General features: G+C 36.7%; 1 protein-coding gene across 1 annotated transcript in view; it reads right to left on the bottom strand.

The window, feature by feature from the left end:
- The window catches only part of EPC2 (enhancer of polycomb homolog 2), a 146,380-nt gene that overhangs the window by 87,579 nt on the left and 33,915 nt on the right, over positions 1-24,886 (bottom strand). The window contains exon 2 of the mRNA XM_037849257.1: positions 13,490-13,649. Coding sequence (XP_037705185.1) covers positions 13,490-13,649 — 160 coding nt within the window. The remainder of the gene's footprint in view (positions 1-13,489; positions 13,650-24,886) is intronic.

Raw genomic sequence — 24,886 nt, 5'->3', positions numbered from 1 at the left:
AATCATCTGGACAGCCTGTTAAACATTCAGGATTCCTGGGTCCCTCTTCTAGAGATATTTTAACTTGCAGAGGGGACTGGCGAAGTTCTACAAGGCCCCTTTATTCAGGGTTTGGGAACCACTGCATGGACAATTTCTAAGGTTTCTTCTGGCTTTGAAATTCTTCCAATCAATGGATATTTTTGACGGAAAAGGAAATAAGAGAAGAGAGAAAGGCAAATTTTCATCTTCTTCAATTCCCAAGAAAAAAAGCCATTTTTACATTAGGTCAATTTAAAACCAAAAGATTTTGATTTTTTACTTTGCTGCCGTAACAACAAATAAAGCTTTTCTAGTTAGGACTGCACAATTTTAACACTCCAAAAATGAAGTAAGGTTTGGAATGCATTGAACAGATGTCTTCTCATTACCAAAGTAAAAATCTTCTATGTCTTTCAAGTTTCTAAAATAATAGGAAAATACAGTTTATAAAAATAAGTCAGCTCATTCTTTGAAAATACCAATAAAATTGATAAACCTCCAGCCAGGCTAACCAAGAAAAAAGAGAAAAGACATAAATCACTAATATCAGAAAGGAAAGAGAGGTCATCACTACTGATCCCATGGACATTAAAGGGATAATAAAGGAACATTATGTACTGCTCTATGCTAAACTTAGATGAAACAGACAAATTCCTACAAAGATACAAACTACTGAAACTGACTCAAGAAGAAACAGAAAATCTGATTAGACTTATAACAAGTAAAGATACTGAGTCAATGTTTAATAACCTTCCCCCCAAAAAGGAAGCATCAGGCCCAGAAAGTTTCATTGCTGAATTCTACAACATTTAACTAAGAAGTATATTTATATCAATTCTCTACAATCTGTTCCAGAAAACAGAACTGAGGGAACACTTTTAAATTCATTCTATGAGGTCAGCATAACCTAAATATCAAAACCAGACAAAGACATTACAAGAAAGGACAACTACAGATCAATATCTCTCATGAAAATAGATACAAAAATCTGCAACAAAATATTAGCAAATCAAATCCAACAATGTATAAAAAGAATTATACACCACAACTAAGTAGGATCTATCCCAGCATGCAAAGGTGGCTCAACATTCAAAAATCAGCTCATCACATCAACAGATTAAAGAAAAGTCATATAATCATATCAGTAGATCCCAAGAAAGTATTTGACATAATCCAACACCCATTCATGACAAAAACTCTCAGCAATTTAGGAATAGAAGGGAATTTCCTCAACTTGATCATGAACATGTACACAAAGCCTACAGCTAAATCATACTTAATGGTAAAAAAAAAACAAAAAACTAGATGCTTCCCCTTAAGACTGGGAACAAGGCAAAGATGTTCTCTCTCACCACTCTAATCCAACATCCTACTGGCAATCCAAGCTAATGCAATAAGGCAAGAAAATAAATTAAAAGGTATACAGACTTGGACAAAAGAAATAAAACTTTGTTCACAGATACGACTGTCTATGTAGAAAACCCCAAAGAATAAGCAACATCAAAAAAATTCTGCAACTAATAATAGATTGCAGCAAGGTTCCAGGAAGCAGATGAATATACAAAAGTCAGTTTTCCTATTAAACCAGCAATGGACTCTTGGAATTCTATATTAAAAATACAATACCATTTACAGAGCACCAAAAAAAGAGAAATAGGTAGGTATAAATCTAGCAAAATATGTACATGATCCAAATAAGGAAAACTACAAAACTCTGATGAACAATATCAAAGAAGATCTAGATAACTGAAGAGATGTTCCATGTTCATGGATAGGATGACCCAATATTGTTAAGATGTCAATTCTTTCCAACTTGATCTACAGATTTAATAAAATTCTAACCAAAATCACAGCATGTTATCTGTGGATATTGACAAACTGATTCTCAAAGTTGATATGGAAAGGCAAAAGACCCAGAATAGCCAACACAATACTGAAGATGAAGAATCAAGTTGGAGGACTGACTCTACTTGACTTCAAGACTTACTATAAAGCTACGGTGTGCCAGTTTGAATGTATTATGTCACCCCAAAAAAGCCATATTCTTTGATGCAATCTTGTGGGGCAGACATATTAGTGGGGATTAAGTTGGAACATTTGGATTAGGTTGTTTGCATAGAAATGTGCCCCACCCAACTGCAGGTGATAACCTTGATGAAATATTTCCATGGAGGTGTGCCCCACCCATTCAGGGTGGGCCTTGATTGGTGAAGCCATATAAATGAGCTAACAAACAGAAGGAACTCAGTGCAGCTGAGAGTCACATTTTGAAGAGAAGCTACAGCCAAGAGGGACACTTTGAAGAAAACACAGGAGCTGCAGACGAGAGACAGTTTGAAGACGGCCGCTGAAAGCAGACTCTTGCTCCGGAGAAGCTAAGAGAGGACAAATACCCCAAGCGCAACTTAAGAGTGACATTTTTGAGGAACTGCAGCCTAGAGAGGAACGTCCTGGGAAACAGCCATTTTGAAACCACAACTTTGGAGGAGATGCCTCCCAGCTAACAGAGGTTTTCCAGACGTGCATTCCCAGCTAACAGAGGTTTTCCGGACACCACTGGCCATCCTCCAGTGAAGGTACCCGATTGCTGATGTGTTACCTTGGATGCTTTATGGCCTTAAGACTGTAACTGTGTAACCAAATAAACCCCCTTTATAAAAGCTGATCCATTTCTGGTGTTTTGCATCCCAGCAGCATTAGCAAACTAGATTATACGGTAATCACGGTACTATAATACTTGGGAGAGAAGGGCCAAATAAATCAATGGAATGGAAGAGAACCCAGAAATAGACCCAAGCAAATATAATCAATTAATGTTTAACAAAGGAGCAAAGGCAACTCAACGGAGAAAGGACAGTCTTTTTAACAAATGGTGCTGGAACAAATGGACTTAAACACACAGAAAAATGAATCTAGACATGGACCTTACCTTACGCCTTTCACAAAAATTAACTCAAAATCAGTCACAGACCTAAATGTAAATGCAAACTATAAAACTTCCAGGAGATAACACAGGAGAAAATCTAGGTGACTTTGGGTTTGGTGATGCGTTTTTAGATGCAACACCAAAAGCACAATCTATGAAGGTAAAAAACTGGTACATCAGACAACTAAAATTAGCAATTTCTGCTCTGTGGTAGACACTTAAGAAAATGAAAAGACAAGCCACAGACTTAGAGAAAATATTTGCAAAACCTATCTGATAAAGAACTTGCATGCAAAATATATAAATAACTCTTAAAACTTAACAATATGAAAACAACTTAAGAAATGGGCAAAAGATATGAACAGACATCTCAGCAAAGAAGATATACAGGTAGCAAATAAGCATATTTAAAGATGTTCAACATTATATGTCATTAGGAAACTGCAAATTAAAACAAAATGAGAAACTACTACACATCTATTACAATGGCTAAAATTCAAAATACTGACAATACCAAATGCTGATAGGAATACAAAATAGTTCAGAAAGTCTCATTCATTGTGGGTGGCAATGCAAAATGGTAAAGCCACTTTGGGAAGACAGGCTGGCAATTTCTTACAAAGCTAAACATAGGTCTACCATCCAATCCAGCAATCATGATCCTAGTTATTTACCCAAATGAGATGAAAACTTATGTCCACACACAAACCTGAAAATTAATGTTTATAGAAGCTTTACTCATAATCACCAAAAAACTGGAAGCAACCAAAAACCTGTTCTTCAGTAGAAGAAGGGATAAGCAATTTGTGGTACAACTATACAATGGAATACTATTCATCGATAAAAGGAAATGAGCTATCAAGTTAGGATAAGCCATGGAGGAACCTTAAATGAATACTGATAAGTGAAAAAAGCCAGTCTGAAAAGCTATGTGCTGTATCATTCCACCTACATGACATTCCAGAAAAGGAGAAACTAGGGAGACAGTTAAAAGGTAAGTGGTTGCCAGGGTTTAGGAGGGAGGGAGGGAGAGAGAGATGAATAAGTGAAGTCCAGGAATTTTTAGAGTAAAATTATTCTGTATAATACTGTAATGATAGATACATGAGATTATGCATTTGTCAAAATCCATAGAACTGCACAAAATGAAGAGTGAACATTAATGTAAACCTGAGGCCTTATTAAATAAGTTATCAATACTAATTTGATAATTGTAACTAATGCAAGACGTTAATAATAGGGAAAACGGTGTGTGGGGGTGGTGGTGGTGTGTGTGTGTGTGGGGGTAATGGACTCTGTACTATCTGCTCAATTTTTTTTTTTTTTTTTTTTTTTTGATATTTTAAAAATGGTTATTTTATTGTAATGCAGTTCTATGATTTAAACCTAAAAATTATTTTATAAAATAATGATCCACAAGAAATTGTATTGTTGCAAGCTTCGTATATTTCACAGGGCATGCTTGGTTTTTATTTTTATTTTTATTTTTTTTTATTTTTTATTTTTATTTTTTTTTTAAATCATCATTTTATTGAGATATATTCACATACCACGCAGTCATACAAAACAAATTGTACTTTCGATTGTTTACAGTACCATTACATAGTTGTACATTCATCACCTAAATCAATCCCTGACACCTTCATTAGCACACACACAAAAATAACAAGAATAATAATTAGAGTGAAAAAGAGCAATTGAAGTAAAAAAGAACACTGGGTACCTTTGTCTGTTTGTTTCCTTCCCCTACTTTTCTACACATCCATCCATAAACTAGACAAAGTGGTGTTTGGTCCTTATGGCTTTCCCAATCCCATTGTCACCCCTCATAAGCTACATTTTTATACAACTGTCTTCGAGATTCATGGGTTCTGGGTTGTAGTTTGATAGTTTCAGGTATCCACCACCAGCTACCCCAATTCTTTAGAACCTAAAAAGGGTTGTCTAAAGTGTGCATAAGAGTGCCCACCAGAGTGACCTCTCGGCTCCTTTTGGAATCTCTCTGCCACTGAAGCTTATTTCATTTCCTTTCACATCCCCCTTTTGGTCAAGAAGATGTTCTCCGTCCCACGGTGCCAGGTCTACATTCCTCCCTGGGAGTCATATTCCACGTTGCCAGGGAGATTCACTTCCCTGGGTGTCTGATCCCACGTAGGGGGGAGGGCAGTGATTTCACCTTTCAAGTTGGCTTAGCCAGAGAGAGAGGGCCACATCTGCTGCTCAATTTTAATGAAAAATCTAAAACTTTTTAAAAATAAACTTAATTTTTTAAAAAAGCCTATAATTATTTTTTCCTTGAAATGAAAAATCACATTTTGCTAATATAACAAAATCATAAATAATGTGGGCCCAACAATCCTTGTTAATTAAGTTAGAAACTAGTAAGAAAAACCTTTAGTATTGGTTTTCTTTCTTACATGTTCTTGCTGACTTCTGAAGCATATAAACTAATGTCTTATTACATTTTACAGCTTTCAAAAATTATTTAATGACATGGGAAAATCCTTACCCTATGATATTAAGTAAAAAAAAAAAAAAGCAAAAGCCACAAATACACATACATATACATACATACACATAGTCTACTGCAAATTTGCAAAAATATACACTCAGGTAACAAGGAAGGAAACAATTTTTATCTTGGTTATCTTTGGGAGATGGGATTTTTTTTTTCCTGCAATAAACATTTTACTTTACTTTTCACTACCATCAGACTATAAACATCAAAAAAAAAAAAAAAAAAAAAAAAACCCACAAGGTAAAAAACCCTGTTTTTTTTTTTTTTACTTTCTGTCAGAGAAACAAAGGAGGTTCTTAACCTAGTGATGATGAAAAACAACTATTTTTGAAAGACATCCAGTTTTAAGGGGAAAAAGTGACATTACTCAACCCAATGGGGGAGGGAACACTTACTATACCTTCAACTTTGATTACTTTATTGATAAGAAAACTCTTGGTGAAAAAAACAAAATTATCTTAATCACTATAATATTATCTTGGACTACTGGAAAAGTAACATCATGGAGGCTGCTTTTTAATCTTTCATCCTTTATATAAACTTTAGTATCCATTTTACACCCATTATATCACTTCTGTTAGCCGTTTTAGCCGTCTCTAACCAACTCTGATAGTGTAACCAAGATTTTTTTTTTTTTTTTAAACAAAAGGAGAAAATGAAGCCTACACAATCCAATTCATTCTTTCCAAGGCAACCTTTACTGTGTGTTAAGCACAGCACTTATTTGGGCATTTATAAAGGAATAAATGATACACAGCCCTTTCTCAACTTGGGCTGCCTTCTATTAGGGTTGCAGGATTATCTTTAAAAACAGGTTGGGCTTGGAGCAAGCCAGGACAACCAGACAACCAGAGCCACCAAAGGGTTCTCTTAGTTGTGCTCAGTTAATTCCTACAGCTCAAAGGTCCTGGAAGATCTTAGTTCTTGTGTGTGTGTGTGTGTTGGGGGATGGAGTGTGTGTGTGTATTGGGGGACGAAGGGCAGGAAGCTCCTGGTTGTGTTCAGTTAATTCCTACAGCTCAAAGGTCCTGGCAGATCTTAGTTCTTGTGTGTGTGTGTGTGTGTGTGTGTGTACTGGGGGATGGAAGGGCAGGAAGCTCCTGGGCAGATCTTAGTTCTTGTGTGTGTGTGTGTGTGTGTGTGTGTGTGTGTACTGGGGGATGGAAGGGCAGGAAGCTCCTGGGCAGATCTTAGTTCTTGTGTGTGTGTGTGTGTGTGTGTGTGTGTGTGTGTGTGTGTGTACTGGGGGATGGAAGGGCAGGAAGCTCCTGGGCAGATCTTAGTTCGTGTGTGTGTGTGTGTGTGTGTGTGTGTGTGTGTGTGTGTGTGTACTGGGGGATGGAAGGGCAGGAAGCTCCTGGTGGCTTTCTCTCACGTCTCTGATTTGTCAAACATTAAAATCTCTTTTAAAAACTGTATCTTGGGCCTTCCTGAAAATGAAATGTCTCCTCCCTTCAATGGAGCTTCTCACTACTCTAAGCAAAATAACAAAATGTGAAGTGCTTGTTTCTATTTCTCTGATGGCTCCCTTTTCTTCTTCAAGTTTTTTTGCTCTCACTGGCACCTCCCCTCACCCCTGTGCACACCATCCTTCCATCCATTAATCCTGTGCCAGGTCAAACCAGAGAAGTATAACAGTTTACATCTCTGCCTTTCACCTCAAGGACTCCCTTTCCTACCAGCAAGCAATCTATCCTCTACCCTGCAACTATCCATCAAAAAAAATTGAATCATTTACCCCACTGTTGATCCTATTACCAACCACATTTAAATGACAGTGGATTTCTACTGAAGTTTAATATGTATCAATATTTGTATCTTATAATGATGAGCCATGACTAAGAGGCAGTGTAATTAAAATGGGCAGATTTCAGAGTGAGATGGCCAGGGTTCAAATTCTTACTCTTCCACATACTAACTGTATATCCTGGGCTATTCATTTAATCTCTCATTTTTAAAATGGGGGTAAAAATATTAGCTGCCTCATAAGGTTTCTTTGAGGAGTAACTGGCCTAATAGATGTGAAGCACTAACAGGACTTAGGCACAGAGGTCAGTAAATGTTAGCTATTTTATTATGTTGTTTACTTACATTATAGAAGGAAACATTTAGTCTGTTAAAATTTTTATAAAGTATGAGGAAATACTTTTACAGGGTATGGTAGCCCATGAAATTATATTACTGGGGTAAGGTGGAAAAGCAAATTCCCTTTAGTCTTTTATGGAGAACAAGGAGACAGACAAGATGCTAAAAGGCACCAACTTTCAGGGCAGTACGGTATCACTGCAGAATCTTCCACAGGGATCCTAGCTACTGGGTGAATATACTGAAAGCCTATTCCTGGTAACTCCTACTGGTGGTACAAACAAGTGTGCTGGGTTTCATCACAACATCCTTTTGAGGCCCCAAAGAAGACAGTTCTAAATGCTTCAATCCCAGAAAGCATGCACTGAAATATGCACCTTATGACCAAGTCCTGCTTTTCTTTTTGTCTATTAATTGTATCACATCTAAAATATGTACCACTATGCATCAAAGTTAACTTTTACTATGTTATCTTTATTTTCTCTGATTTCTTTAACCATGACTTTTAATCTATTTGCTGTATTTTATTCAGTCATGTCATCTCTCTACTACTGGATACACACATCCACTTTAGAAGAATAAGTATAAATTTTCCTCTTTTTCTAGGGTAGACTTGACAAAAGTCAGATTTATCAGACTGAGAAGGAGCCAGCTTCAAGTTTACTGAGGTGTACAGCAGAATACACACACACAGGGGAATTTTCCTGGTGTTTAAGAGCTTGGGAGCAGACACAAACAGCAAATTCAATTTCCTTTGAGTTCCTCAACCTGCCTGATGGGTAACAAAAAAGAAACTACCTCAACTATCCCCTTCTTCTGAACTTTCCTTTCTTTCATCCAGGGAGCAGGTGAGATGGTCTACTGATCTGTATCTGTAGGTATCATGTAGTGAGAAGGAGAACTGAACCTTTATTTCAAAACAAGAAACACAGTACTGTTACCAAAAAGCACTTGAGTTCAAAACAGAACCTGAATTAACTTCAGAATACTTATGAAACAATATTTCAAGTTCCTTCATGTTCAAAAATTCTGAAAAATTAATGTCAATTATAAAATATTATCATATTAAAATAAAAATGGTAATGGGAGGTCAAATAAAGAATTTAGTGCAGTGTAAACAAAGTCATTTCCTGAAGTGTTTGGGTTCTGAATTAATGAAGTTATTGAATTCTAAAAGACATGAAAGAATTATGATAACATCTGGCTTGAGGTATCCAAAGTAAACTTATTATAGTATTAAGTAAAACGGAGAAAGCATTTTCTGCATGTGTTATACAATGAACCAGTGTGTGGAAGGAATCATCTTAAATGAAGAAGAGTTTGAGTATCTTGGTCATCAAGGACTACCTGTCTTCAAGATGCTTCCAACCTGGTAAGGATACCCCAATGTGCTATGATTAAGTTCCCCAGAATATGAATATGGGTGACTTTGGAGAGCAGGTACTGAAAGGAACAGAAAGGAACAAGGATGTTTATTTCACATCCATGCTAGACTGGACTCATTCTACTCCCAAATCCTCTTGGTAGACACTTTTTGCCCTAAAATGGCACTGTTGGTGAATAAAGTGGCTCTCACCTTTTCATTTCTAACTTAGATACCAATTTCTTCATTTCAATGTATGTACTAATAATTTTAGACTTACATTTGATTTAATGTACAATTTTGACAATTTTGAGTCTACAAGAGTGATGTCTCAAAAATACCATGGTGCATATGCTTTTTATGTTCAACTACTCATTTATTTATTCAGCAAGTACTTAATTGCATACCTAACCATATACTAGGTACCATGCTAGCCAGTGAAGTTAAGAGGGGAAAATAAAAAGTTCCCACTATCAATAAGTTTTACAGCATAGTGAGGCAACAGAGGGAGGATAAGCAGAACTGAAGGTGGTGGTTCCGGTTTGCTAATGCTGCCTTTTTGCAAAATACCAGAAATGGATTGGCTTTTATAAAAGGGTGTTTATTTGGTTACACAGTTACAATCTTAAGGCCATAAAGTGTCCAAGGTAATGCATCAACAATCGGGCACTTTCACTGGAGGATGGCCATTGGTATCCAGAAAACGTCTTTTAGCTGGGAAGGTACATGGCTGGAGTCTGCTCTGGAGTTCTGGTTTCAAAACGGCTTTCTCCCAGGACGATCCTCTCTAGGCTGTAGCTTCTCTCAAAAATGTCACTCTCAGTTGCTCTTGGGGCATTTGTACTGTCTTAGCTTTTCTGGAGCAAAAGTCTGCTTTCAAAGGCCGTCTCCAAAATGTCTCTATAAACTGAAGCTCCTCTCTCAGCTCCTGTGCATTCTTCAAAGTGTCCCTTGTGGCTGTAACAAGCTTGTTCCTTCTGTCTGAGCTTATATAGTGCTCTAGTAAACTAATCAAGGCCCATGCTGAATGGGCGGGGCCATGCCTCCATGGAAATTATCTAGTCAGAGTTATCACCTACGGTTGGGTGGGTTGCATCTCCATGGAAACAATCAAAGAATTACAATCTAATCAACACTAATAAGAATGCATCAAAGATAATGGTGTTTTGGAGACATTAATACATCTAAACCAGCACAGTGATCAAATGCCACACTGATGGTATACATGACATAGTGTGGTGTGAGGTAACCAGTGGCAAGAACTCTGCTTGGAGGGGTAAGGAAAAGTCTCCTAAAGGTAATCCTAGGTGAGACTTGGAGAACAGGTTTGTATTTTGACAAGTGTAAGAGAGAAATAAACGGCTATATGAAGGCATGGAAGCATGAGAAAGTAAAGGATAAATCAAAGAGCTGCAAGGAGCTCATTATTATTGTAGCTTAAAATGTGAAAAATTAGAGGAAATTTTTTTTTAAAGTTCATTGAGATGGTAGTCTGTGACTGTTCTGGACCATGCAGACACTAAAGTGAATGAGATTAAATTCCTGCTCCTGAGGAGGTTATAATCTAGAGGAGGAAAAAGACCCTTAAAGAGTTAATTTCAGTAAGGTTGGCATCACAGAAGAATACAGAGGAAATGTGGCTGGAGACGCACAAAGGAGGGCCTTAAATATAAAACAAAGATGCTAAAATTTTATTCTATAGGCAATGAGTCTCTAAAAAATTCTGAAATGGCTAACAAACGCAGTAGTGGCAGTGTGAATGACGTACTGGAAGGCAACAGGACTAAAGCAGAGAGACCAATAAGGAGGTTTCTGCCAAAATTCAGACAAGCAACTTGATGGGCCTGAACCAGGCCACCCTACTGTGAAGCCCGAGGCAATTTTACAATATTTTTTTCTAGCCAAGTAAACAGGGATTCTTTCAAATCCAACATGAAAAGGATAAATCCAGAGTGTTCTCTTATTTTTTGAAATTCCTTTACCTAAGGGCTTGGCAAGAAATTAAACAAAAATTAAACAACAACAACAAAATCTTCCCTGGGGAAAAAAAAGTCTCAATAATAAAGATAACCTTGATTCCAACAGGTATGCAATCAAGCAAATCAGGGAGTATCAACTTGATAGAAAATTACATACACATTTAAAATGACAATTAGAGACTATGCAAAACTCTGAGAACTTAAAAGGTAAGATAATAAAAAACTTGTGTATAGTATGATAGGATGGCATTGTATATAGTAATGTATGTAGAATATGCTGCAGATTATAAAAGAAAAAAAGAAGAGTTTAAATAATTTTATATTATTTGTATTCCTTTTTAAATGACAATAGAACAAAATAAAATTAAAAAGCCAACACAAGGTTAAAGTTTATTGTATGCAGTGGGCCTGACCCAGATGGGCTATATCCAATTTCTGGTTCTTACTTTCTTAGAATGTTTTTTTTAAACAAATGATCTTGCTATCAAGCCATACCATGTTATTAAAATACAAAAATCTCTGATAATTTGGCTTAAGAGGAATCTCTAGAATTCCTATTATGAACAGCTGTCTTCTTGATACGAAAAGCAAGACAAATTCAATAAGCCAAAGGAACTCAAAGTCAAAGAACACAGAGGAAGCAAATCACATAAATAATTTTTGTATGTGTGTGTTTTTCTTGAATGCTTCAGAGAAACGAATCTCTAGAAAATAATCCTAACACTCAAGGGTAGTTTAAAAAACCATTTCAAAACAATACAGTCAGCCAAGAAACATGCATTTATTGAGCATCGATAGGCCAAGCACTTTACTCTGAAGATACAAAGAAAAAATAAAACTTAGTCCCTGCTTTCAAGGAGCTCACAGTCTAAAAGGAGAGAAAGAATGGTTACAAATAATTGCAATAAAGTATGGTGAGTTCTCTAATAGAGATACGTACAAGAATGTGTAATGAAGAGAGGTAGGAAAAGAAAAGTCATGGTAGGATTCATAAAGGAGTTAGGTCTTAAATGAGCAATAGGAAGGGAAGTAAGATTGGAATAGCACATGCAAAGAAGTAGGAAATGTGAAACAATGAAGCAAATGAGGGCAATTTTAAGTAATCTTTATGGCACAGAGTGAATGGAAGAGCAAAAGGAAACAAGGTAAAACGAGTAGGCAGGAACAAATCATGAAAATGGTCTTGTATTAATACTTGAGAATGCAAATATTACTAAATTTTAAAATGTAAACTACCAACAATTATAAGATTCACCATTACTTTATGTACGCTAAGAAGGAAAAAGCTTTATACGTGGGTTGAGAAATTTAAAATACCCTTGCATAAAGCTGTGCTATCAAAGAGCTATGCTCTCAGCATATGATAAAGGAAGAAAAAACGAGCCACGCAGAAAGGGACAGCAAGGAACCTCCTATTTTCCAACTTTCCATTTGAAGAAAGGAGATCTCCACTGAGAAGTGAACCACAGTCAAGTCTGTAGCCTGAATTAAAGCTACCAATGTGGTCCCAAATCAACCAACCAAACAAGGCAAAACAAACAAGTAAAGACTTTAGAGTGGTGCTGGGTTAGTAGTGCAGATGCTTGGCAGAAACATGCAAATTGTCTTTAGAAGAACAAGACCTCCATGCAGGGCAACAACAATTTAAGACACAACCCCATTTTAAAGATGAAAAATGAAAAAAAGTCCCTCTAGAATCAACAAAAACCAGGAGATCTTATACTCAATCTCAAATCTGACAATGTTTCAGAACTACTTGGGGAACTTTTAAAAAATACTTATTACGAGGCTGCATACTCAGAGATTCTCAGACGTGTAGGCCTGTAGTAGAGACCTGGAATCTATTTTACAAGCTCCCAAAGTCTTATATGCAACCAGGCAAGATACCAAGACACTAGCATGTGTCTGCAGAATTGGGCGAAAACTCATGGAGACAATAAAGAACTATAGTAAGTTTTAAACTGAAGAATAATTTGACCACACTGATACTTCAGGAAGACTATCCTGGCGCTGTTGGCCTTTGTGGAGAAGAGATTAGAAGAGTTAGTAAGGAGTGGAGGTGGAGAGATGGGGTCAATAAATGTAACGGCTAGGCAATTTCTGAAATAGGTAAGGCAAGAGATGGTGAGCATCTAAAATAGTAACAGTGGAGATGAAGAAAAGACAAGACAGTTACATTAAGGAGCCAGAATCAGAATTTTATAAAAACTAGACAATGGTAGAGCTATGAAATCTAATTTTGAAAAATTTTAGAAAACTCACCCCTACTTCCGGGCACTACGGGCACAGGGCCTTTAAAAATAAATTCTATTTGGAAATGCTAATAAGCCATCTTTTAGCTATATAATAAAGTATATGTGCTACACAAAATCCTACACTACATAAACATCAAATGTTTCAAATGCTATTAACACTCAAAATGACCTCAAAACTCAGACAAAAGCATTAGAAGGACATCATTCCTCAATGTTTTACATTTCTATTAATCAGTGCATAAGAACTGAAAAATTAGTCTCTTTGGCCAAGAGAAGAGAAAAGATTTTCACTGATTGACAAGTTTAAATTACAAACAGAAAACAACAAGTTAACAAACTTACGCTGAATATGAATGAACTGTTTTGGCTGTTTAAACTCTCCTTTGTACAAGCGATTGTAATAGTTGACGTTGCTCTCTGCCTCAGGAACTGGAATGACCATACTCTCTTTTTTTTCTCTGAACACTTGCTGTGCTGAAATAGCTCGCTGTAAATGATGTTCCTGGAAAATATAAAGTAGGCAACATAAGTTATTTTAATAATAGTAATCCAACGCACAATTCTATTTAAAAGTTAATATGCTTAAGTGAAATTCTTTTAAAAAGATTAAATATACACATATTCACAAACCAGAATATAAAACTGCAATTAAAAGACAATCAATTCCTTGTTTTTGAAACTGAGGTATTTACACCACCACAGTGAGGAAAATTATGCAAATCACAGGACAAGAATTTGTATTTCAGATTTTAAGTATCTTCCACATTTGTATACCTGAAGCTTCAACACTGCAAAATTCTAAACACTTCAAAGAAAGATAAAATTATGTTCAACAGATTGTATTACTATCAGAGCTGGAAATATTTTCTAACAAAGATTGAACAAAAAAGTCTATAAAATATGTCCAATTTCTAATCACTTTTCACTACTTTCACATTTAATGCAACAGTCTCCTAAATGTTTTCCCTACTTTTTCCCTTGTTTCACCATGGATCACTCCCAACAAAGCAGCTTTACCTTTTGAGAGGTAAATTAGGTCATGCCACTCACAATGGAACCCTTCCTGTGGTGTTCATGGTAAAAGTTAAAATCACTCAAGGATTTAAGGCCCTTTATTCCTCTGACCTCAACTCCTAGCTCTCTCTCACCCCTTCCATCCTCACTCTAGCCACACTGCCTTTTCCTGATGCCCCTGAATATTCAAACTGCTTGCTTCCTAAATTCTGTGAAATCTCATAGGTCTTCCATGACTCTTATCTAAAAAAAACACCTCCACTTCAGCAATCCCTTAACTCCTTCCCTGCTTTTTTTTCCATACCACTCAGCACCATCTGACACAGTATAGCTCTTATTTATTTATTGTCATCTCTCTCAAAGATAACGTACGCTCCAAAAGGCCAAGGGTTTTTGCTTAATTCATTCCAATATCCCTAATGTCTGGTATATAGTGCTTAACACATAGAAACTGCTCATTACATAGTAAATGAATGAATAAATGAAATCTTTATTGAATTCTTACCATAGCCAGGCTATCCAAACACTTAACACATAATGAACCTGAGGCATAAGGATTTTTAGTGACTTATTCAAAGTCACACAGCCATAAGTGACAAAAACAGAGAAATAAACTCAGGGATTTTTGTAAGTAAAGACAAAATTCGTAATTCTACCATATTATACCGTATTTTTGACACTCTATAGAGTCCAAGAAATTAGAAGATCTTACTTTTGTTCAAGCCTTTAAGGTATGTGACATTATTAAAAAATAATTAATGAAATGATCCAAGAAGAAAAGTTTTAACACAGCAAGAAATAAAATTAAATTGAGGGTCCATTATATGCAACATATACAATACGTTAATATGATTAAAAGCAGTACTCTAAAGGAAGGTAGGCTGTTAGAGGAGGTAAATATCAAATAATGATTACAAAAGAACTACATTTATTTCATGATCCCCTGTCATGCATTATTAGTAACACAAGCAGAGAGGTAGATGATATAAAAACAAGAGAAAGAAAAAAAAAACCTGATATGAAAAAGTGAAGAAACAAGTTTCTTATGAAATAGACAAGTGAACAGTAAGCCAGGACAGTTACTAAGAATCTCACAAACATTGTTACATCAGATCAAATCAAGTCATACCTTGCATATCTGCTTCCCCCAGTATGTCACAAAAATAAAAATCTATACTATATCACAGTCAGCATCTTGTTGGCATTTTGGTCAGACTAACTTAAATCAAGAAAGCGCAAGTATGCAAAAGAAATATACTGTAAAATTTAAGTGGAAGAACAGAAGTCCAGGAATAGGTAGGTCAACCTTAAAAAACTGAATTAAATACATGGCATGGAAGGAAAAGGGCCTCACCTATCAGAAATTAAAAGTATTTATAAAAGCCATAGCAATAAATAAGTGTGTCAAAAGAACAAGTAGTTTATTCATGTAAGTATGTGTTTAACAAATGCTGTATAACAATTACTACAATTACTATGAGTACCAGGTGCTTTAAAACCTTAATTAATTTAAGCCTCATAACAACCTTATGAGACAGTTAGTATTATTTCCATTTTTAGACGAGGAAACTGAAGTACAGAGACGTTAACTGCCCTGCCCAAGATTATCTGGGTAATAAGTAGGAGAGCTAGAGTTGAAGCACTTAACTGCTATACTATGTTGCCTCTCACAAAAACAATGTAACAGGTGAGCTCAGAGACACATCGAGGTATAAATCGGAACTTAACACAGGTTAAAGAGAGCACCAGATAATAAATGGGCAAAGGCCAAACTGCTCAACCTGAAAGGAAAATTTATTTTTATTGTAGGAAGAGAGGACTTCTTAAAAATTTATAATTCAGCAGTAAGAAGGACTGAAGTAGAAGCATGTGACAATATGGATAAACCTTGAGGATATTATGTTGAGAGAAGTCAGACAACTATTGGATGATCTCATTAATATAAACTAATTATACTATGTAAACTCACAGATACAGAATCTAGACTATAGGTTACCAGGAGATAGAATGAGATTAGAGAACAGGGAGCAGTTGCTTAAGATGTGCAGAATTTTTATCTAGGTTGAATTTAAATGAGTGGTAATGGATATAAATGACAGCAGCATATTATTGTGAGTATAATTAACAGTGCTGAACTGTGTGTGAATGTGGCTGACAGAGGAAGTTTAGAGTCATATAGATCACCAGAAGGAAAGCCAGAGGTTAAAACATGAAACCGTATAACTCAGTAAATCTTGTGGTGGATGATGGCTGAGATTAACAGTACAAATATAAAAAAATTCCTTCCATGAACTAGAACAAGTGTATGAACCTATTACAGGGAGTTAATAATAGAGTGGTATATGAAAAAAAAATGCACCTATTGCAAGCTATGGACTATGGGTAAAGTAATAAATATCTTAATATTCTTTCATCAACAGTAACAAATGTACCAAATCCTAATAAAATTTACTATATCAAAATTAAAGATTTCTGTTCAATGAAGGACATGATGGACATAGTTAATAAATTTATATCCAAGGCAGAAGTTATTTTTAGTATCTAAAACACATTAAGTGATTAATATCTCAAATATATAAGAAACGCCAGCAGATCAACAAGAAAAGGATAACAACTTCAATAGAAAAATGGATAAAGGATATAAACAGGCACTTCACATAAAAGGAAACCCCAAAAGCAAACAAGCATGTGAGAAGACGCTCAAATTCATTAGTAATCAGAGAAATGCAAATTAAAACAAGACAATTTACACCTATTAGACTAACAAAAATTAGAAATTAGGACTATGCCAAGTTAGCAAGGATGTGGGGATACAGATTCCCATAAGCATTACGGTGGCAGTGCATGCTGCTGCACCATTCTGGAGAGCAAGCTGACAATACTGAGTCAAATATGTATACTCTGTGAGCCAGCAACTCCTGTCTTGGATATATAACCCCAAGAAAATCTCACACAGGTTGTTCAGTGGATATAGTCACTGAAATGGTATTTGTTGTGAGGGGCAGTTAGAGGCAATATGGGTATCCATCACTGGGAGAGTGGAAAAGCAAAATGTGGTGGATGCACACCACGATACTACATAGCAGTCCAGAGGATGGCACAGGATGGATCTTAAAATCAGTGTTGAGTGAAGAAAAACCGTAAGAAGAAGAATCAGATATAATATACCATTTTATAAAATTAAAGCAAATATACACAAAATAGAATACATTTTGCCAGAAGAGACGCATTAAACATATTAGAGTGGTTCCCTGAGGGGGCCCAAGAGGAGAAAGGGAGTGGGAATAGGGATAAAACAATAAATAAATGAAACAAGAGAGGCGCCTTGCAGTTTCCTTTAAATCCAGACTGGACAGAGTGTAATGCCAAAGACTAAAGAAGACTGGCCATACATTATTAACTGTAGAAGATGAGTACATAGAGATTCACTATATTATTTTTTCTACTTTTGTGTATGTTTTGTAATTTCCATTATAAAAATTGAGAGAAGGCCTTTGCAAAGACAAATGATAATATACCATAAACTGAGGCACATGAATACCTCAACCCTCTGCAACTGAGTTCTGCCTTAAAAAATAATAATAAAGAAAAAAACACTTCTATGTAACACTATACATTGTGGGAGTCTGCAAAACATATTTAGTTTTAAGACTGAACAAGAACTGTTTACTCATGACTCCATACATTCCAATGATCACTGATCAAAAGCATGACTCACCAATTAACGGAGACAATAAAGGCTTATCACAATAATTGGTGATAATCTTACAAACATAAAATAACAAGATGGGAGGTAATCTTATGTGTCATTTAATCTCATGTCTTTCAAACTGCAGGTCACTACCCACTAAGAGGTTGCAGCCAGCATTTAAAAAAAATAAAAATAAAATAAATCAGAAGGCACTACATGTAGTGGATATAAGTATTGTTTTATGAAATATTTATTTCAATTATATACATATATAAAATATTTCTTACTGTTACTCTCAGTAAGAAATCTTTAAAAATTCTGATTAATTCAAACTGCCTATCCGATGTGTTTTGATAAGGTCTCACTGAGTGTAAGAAACTCAAATATAGCCTTCAAGAGATTTGTAAACTCTGAAATAGTAACATGAATTGCTATCCCCCCTTCTCGAACCATCCCCCTAGACAACTTCCTACTTCGCCTAGATAATAATGGCTTCAGGTACTCACTCAAAATAACACTTCCTCAGAGAAACCTTCTCTGCCACCCTAAGTCAAAAATCCCTCTTAATGGACTTCCGGGAAGATGGCTGATTACAACAGGGAGAGCAAAATTCTTCTCTGTGTAAAAGATTAGTTAAGGGGCAGAAAGCGCTACAGAACAGCAGTTCCAGGGTGCCACTGGCCAGGCAGGGACCTCTACACCACACAGTGGGATCCTGCCTAGAGAGGAAGGGAGACTGTTTCAAAGGACGGAGTGAGTGTGTTTGGCCTGGACTGGTAGCAGGGATGGGTGGCTGGAGCCAGCTGATGAGTACAGGAGGGAGCAGATTTCCATGCCCCATGCACCCTTCTCAGCAGCTGGCGGGGAGATAATCTTCACAGCCCTACAGCCAAGAGCTCCCATGCCAGGAACTGGTGGCTGGAGCCAGCAGACAAGCATACAAGGGAGCAGCTTTTGCACGCCCCTTGTACCCATCTCAGCAGTTTGCTGGGGAGATAACCTTTCAAAGCCCCGTGGCTGTGAGGGAATTCAGGATTCGGTGGATTTGTGGTGATCGCATTCACTCTTCCACCAAGGAAAAGTGAGCACAGCCTGGGGCAAGGGTGCCACATGGAAGTGCCAGGAGTCCCTCCCCAACCCCAGGGACTCACAGGTGCACAGTGAATAGGGACTGCAGTGCACTTGAGCTGAAGGGTGAAACACACAGCTCCACAACCCCACAGTGGTCCACTCATGGCCCCTGGAACTACCAGGACCACTGTTCCCTGGAGCAGACTCCCTGCCAAAATGCACAGGGCCTGCCCCTCCATCCACAGAGCTGGCAGTCCCAAGCGTACAGAGAGAACTGGTGCGAGACTGGATTTCCATCCGGGATGGACCCTGCCTAATGCCAGGTGAGGGGGGGCGAGGGGTTGGCCTGAGAGTTCAGAGGTGGCTCAAGAGCACCATCTGCTTGTAGGAGACGGAAAGTGCATACCACCAAGCTGTAGTCTGCCAAATAATAAATGCTCAATAATCCTGCATATCCCAAAATAATCTTATCAAGATAAGCAAATGTCACGAGGCCAACAACAGATAATCATAAAGCATGTGAAGAAACTAGAAGATATGGACAACCCAAATGAACAAATTAAAAAGCTGGAGGGGAGACACAGAACTTGGAGCAATTAATCAAAAAAGTACACACAAATCTCCAAAACAACTTCAATGAGTTGGCTAAGAACATAAATGACATCAGGAAGACTTTAAAAGAGCATAAAGAAGAATGTGACAGAGTAAATTAAAAACAGCAGATCTTATGGAAATAAAAGATAGTGTTGATCAAATTAAAAACATACCAAAGGCAAACAACAGAGTATTTGAAGGGGCAAAAAAAAAAAAAAATAAACGAACCAGAGGACAAGGAAATAGAACGTGAATGTACAGAGAACAAATGGTGGAAAATAAAAAACAAAAAAATTGAAATTGATGGACAACCAGAAGTGAACAAATATAAGAATCATTGATGTCCCAGAAAGTGAAAGAGTAAAGGGCTAGGAAGACTATTTGAAGACACAGTTGGGAAAAACTTCCCAACCCTTCTAAATGACATAAATATGTAAATCAAAGATGCCCAATGAATTCCAAATAGAATAAATCCAAATAAACCCACTCCAAGACATATACTGATCAGACTGTCAAATGCTGAAAAGAAGTAGAAACTCCTGAAAGTGGCAGAGAGAAGCAACTCACCACATACAAGGGAAACCACATAAGACTAAGTACTGACCATTCAGCGGGCACTGTGGAGGCAAGAAGGCAGTGGTATGACATATTTAGGATTCTGAAAGATAAAAACTGCCAGCCAAGAATTCTTTATCTAGCAAAGCTCTCCTTCAAAACTGAGAGGGAGTTTTAAATATTCACAGAAAATGCTGAGAGAATCTGTTAAGAAGAGACCTGCTCTGCAAGAAATTAAACAGAGTTTTACTGGCCAAGAAAAAAAGAGAGAGGTCTGGAGAAGGGCAAGGAACCAAAGAGTATTAGTAAGGGAAACTTAAGAGGGGGAGGGTAGAGATGGGGGGAAAGGGAGGACAGATCTGACAAATAAAAACCAAAGGATAAGATGGTTGATTCAAGAATTATCTTCACAGTAATAACACTGAATGTGAATGGATTAAACACCCCAATTAAAAGATATCAGTTGGCAGAATTGATTAAAAAGTATGAACCATCAATATGCTGTTTACAAGAGACTCATCTTAGATCCAGCGACATGAAGAGATTGAAAGTGGAAGGATGGAAAAAAATATTCCACGCAAGCTGCAGCCACAGTGGTCAAAACAGGATGGTACTGGCACAAAGACAGACATATTGATCAACGGAATCGAACCCAGAGTTCGGAAACAGACCCCTTCACTAGCTATTAGGGAAATGCAAATCAAAACTACAATGAGATATCATCTCACACCAATAAGAATGGCTGCCATTAAACAAACAGGAAACTACAAATGCTGGAGAAGATGCAGAAAAATTGGAACTCTTATTCTTTGCTGATGGGAATGTATAACGATACAGCCAAACTGTGGAAGACAGTTTGGCAGTTCCTCAGAAAACTAGCTATCAAGTCACCCTACGATTGACAATTTCACTTCTTGGTTTATACCCAGTGACACAAAAGACATCTGCACACCGATGCTCATAGTGGCATTGTTCACAATTGCCAAGACATGGAAACAATCCAAGTGCCCTTCAACAGACAAGTGAATAAACAAAATGTGGTATACACATACAATATTATGCAGCAATAAGAAGGAACAAGGTCCTGAAACATGAAACATGGATGAATCTTGAAGACATAATGCTGAATGAAATAAGTCAGACACAAAGGAGAGATATTGTATGTTACCACTAACATGAACTCCCTGAACAATGTAAAATCAGTGTCTTATATTGTAGACTATAAGGGACCTAGAAATAGAGAGAAGCTAGTGAAAGGGGAATGATAACCTAATATGCACAGATATGATAATGAGGGTGAATTTAAAGGTATGGGCATGAACAGGGATGTGATGATGGTTCATTAAAGGGATTATAAGTATCAGTGCCACACTGAAGGCAAACATGATTGAAAGGGGTAGTTTAAAGGCATGTAACCCACAGAGTAGCACTACAAATATAAATAAGTGTTTTCATGATATACTTCTAAGGTATGACACTGGTACAAAGAGTAAACAACAGAGCGGTATATGGAAAACTATCCATTACGTATTATAGACTATTTATTAGGGATACCTTACCAGCACTACACTAATATGAGGGATGAATAATTAGCAGCTGATAAGAGCTCTGGGATGTTTTGTGTTGTGATAATTGTTTAACATTAAGAGTGATGATGATTGTACAACTAAGTAAAGATAATGTGAGACACTGATTGTTTCTGTTTGACAGAATATATGCTATGTGAAATTAGGAAACCCCTGCTTAATAAGTCAAGCCCTTGATCCTGAGGCTTGCTCTTGCCAAACTTAGTTCTGTATCAGGAGGCTAAGCTTTCCTAAAATTATGTCCAAGAGGCACCTCCAGAGAACCTCTTTTGTTGCTCAGATGTGGCCCTTCTCTCTCTAAGCCCAACTCAGCAATAGATTCATTAACCTGCCCCTCTACATGGGACATGACTCCCAGGGGAGTATATCTCCCTGATGACATGGGATACGACTCCCAGGAATGAGCCTGGCCCTGGCATCGAGAGATTAAAAATGCCTTCTTGACAAAAGAGGGAAAAGAAAGGTAACAAAATGAGGATATAGTGGTTAAGAGATTTCAAATAGAGTCAAGAGGCTATCCTGGAGGTTACGCTTATGCAAGCTCCAGCTAGATATCCCAAATGGCCACAGTATGCCAAGCCCTAACCAACAGTAGTCCCAAAATACCTAGGTCCCTATCTGAGACTCTATAAAAGTTTCACTCACTAAATTTATCTCTCAGACACTTAAATTCACCAAAGTGTTCCTAGGCCAGACAAGTTCTAAAACCTAGAGGCGACAGCCTCTTTAAGAACAACAACCAGATGCAGCCCCTTCCCCATAATGCTGACACCCCTTCTACATATGAACAAATTAGGGTATCACTGACTAGACACCCCTGAAGATCAAGAAAGTGATTAAACAAGAGAAAGGGGTGGCAACAGACAAGATAGAATTTAACAAAGGATTACGAATACTGAATCTTTATATAAATTTTTTTTTTAGATGCTAGGGTTTTAGAATAGCTAGAAGGAAATAACTGAAATGGTGGAACTGTAAACCATAATATTCTTTGCAATTTGCTCCATAGCTACTTATTTAATTGTATTTTGAAGTTATTACTTTCTTTGTATATCTTATATTTCACAATAAAGAAATAACTGAAACTGTGGAACTGTAATCCCTAACATTCTTTGAAACTACCTACATAACTACCTGTTAAACTGTACTTTGAAAGTACCTTTCTGTATATATGTTATATTTCACAATAAGGAAATAACTGAAATTGTGGAACTATAACATGTAACATTCTTTGAAAATCACTAACTACTTGTTAAATTGTTCTTTGAAAGTTATCACTGTTATGTATATATTTTAAATTTCACAATAAAATGTATTTAAAAAATCCCTTTTATCAATTCTTAGAGAACCTTATGGCTTTCCAATGTGGGCTTCTCAGCCTTGTAGTTTTACATTCATTTCTGTAATCATGTGAAAAATGCCTTCTTCCCCACTAGACTGCAAGCATGATCTGTGTCTGTTTTGTATCCACCACTCTGTCTCCAGTGCCTGTTACACAGTAAGCTCACAGAGCTTCTACCTCATACTGGAGTAAAAGAATGGAGGTTGTCACAGACTACAAGAAAGTCTCATGTTTTGAACTTGGCAAATGTCTCCTCTTAATTAGCCCAAGCCCTCATTCTAGTAGCATACCTTTCCCAAGCACTCTTCTCTAGAATTATATGAAAATTCTGGCCATTCCCCAATAAACCATACTTTTTCATCCCTTTGTCCCTATAAAGCCTAGTCCTAAAATGCTTCTTTCAACCACAACTTCTACTTCTCATCCCTGAGTTCTCACGCATCCTTCCTCTTCCTAAGCCTTATGAAAACCTCTAGCCTCTCAAACCTTCCATTTTCTTTAATTTAACAGATCCCCTCTCTTTGATCTCATTTTACCCAGCCCAGAATATATGGCTGATCTGAATCATCATCTTCTCAATGCCCTGAAATCCTGTCAATTTCATTCTATACTTATAGCTATCAATTTGGCTCAAGAAATATTTTATGTCCCTAGGCACCATAGGAAACTTCAAAAGTGAAAATTTATCAACGCTCAAAAGAAATAAGCATTTGGCCTTGAGATACAGAAGTGCGCTAGAGTAAAATAAACTACGAGTGCCTGACTATGCTGCAGTGTATAAATTAAAAAATATTCAACAGATTCAAAAGTAATCATTTCTTTCAACACATTTCTGAGCACATACTAGGCACCAGATAATATTCCTGTCACTCTGAATTATAAGAGTGATTAAGAGATAGTCTTTGCTATTAAGGAACTTACCTAGTAAAAGAGAGACATCTAAGTACACAATCATGTTTGAGCTTGACAAACATGTCTCCTTTCAATCACCGGTCTGGGGGAATAGTGAATGGTGCCCACAGAAAATAAAATTTAAACTGAGACTTTAAGGATCCATAAGGGTTTAGGAAAGCAAAATTCTTATTTGTCTGGTTTTTTACCACTTTGCTAAGTTCATGCTCCACTTGTTAGGTTTCCGAATTTATCAACTGTCAGGTTGCATTTGAAGTTAAAAATTATTCACTGGTATTTTAAAAATTCACATGCATTACTACCAAAGATAACAGACTGCACACCTACATTTATCTAGTCTACGTCTCTGTAATAATAAACCTATTAGTAAAGAACTAAAAATTTATAAGCCACAGTGACAAAAAAATGAAAGTGAGCCATCAGCACAACAGGTTGCAGCAAAATTCTGGGAGACCAAAATTAGGGTACAGCAAAATTCTGGGAGACCAAAATTAAAGAGTGTACTGATGCAGAAGTGCACAGCAACTTCCAAATCCTTGCAAAGAAGGATAAAAACTGAACCCATGTGCCCTGCAGAAAACCGGAGATGATGGAGATTTTGAAATAGAAGCCAGAAACAATAGGATAAGAAAAGGTCCCTAAAAATGAGCAGGAAAAAACTAAATCTATTCAATTATTATTGAAACATCAGAAAACAAGATTCAACAATACCTCTACTAGTGAAACTTCCTCCTAGCAGTGGGGGTGGTGGAACAGATGAAAACTGTAAGAAAACATTCCAAATTTAAATATACTCAAAAGAAGCATCTAGAGACATGAAAAATCACCCTGAATCAGAAATTCAAAAACGAAAATAAGAGGAAGAAAAACCATGAAATAAAAAAAAATACAAAATTATAAAATATCATGAAAAATTTGAGACCAAATATACCAGTCATATCCATATCAATGGACTTAACTAACCTATTAAAAGA

This window comes from Choloepus didactylus, chromosome 9 (assembly GCF_015220235.1).
Source record: "Choloepus didactylus isolate mChoDid1 chromosome 9, mChoDid1.pri, whole genome shotgun sequence".
NCBI lineage: Eukaryota > Metazoa > Chordata > Mammalia > Pilosa > Megalonychidae > Choloepus > Choloepus didactylus.
This window is presented reverse-complemented; position numbering and strand designations above follow the sequence as displayed.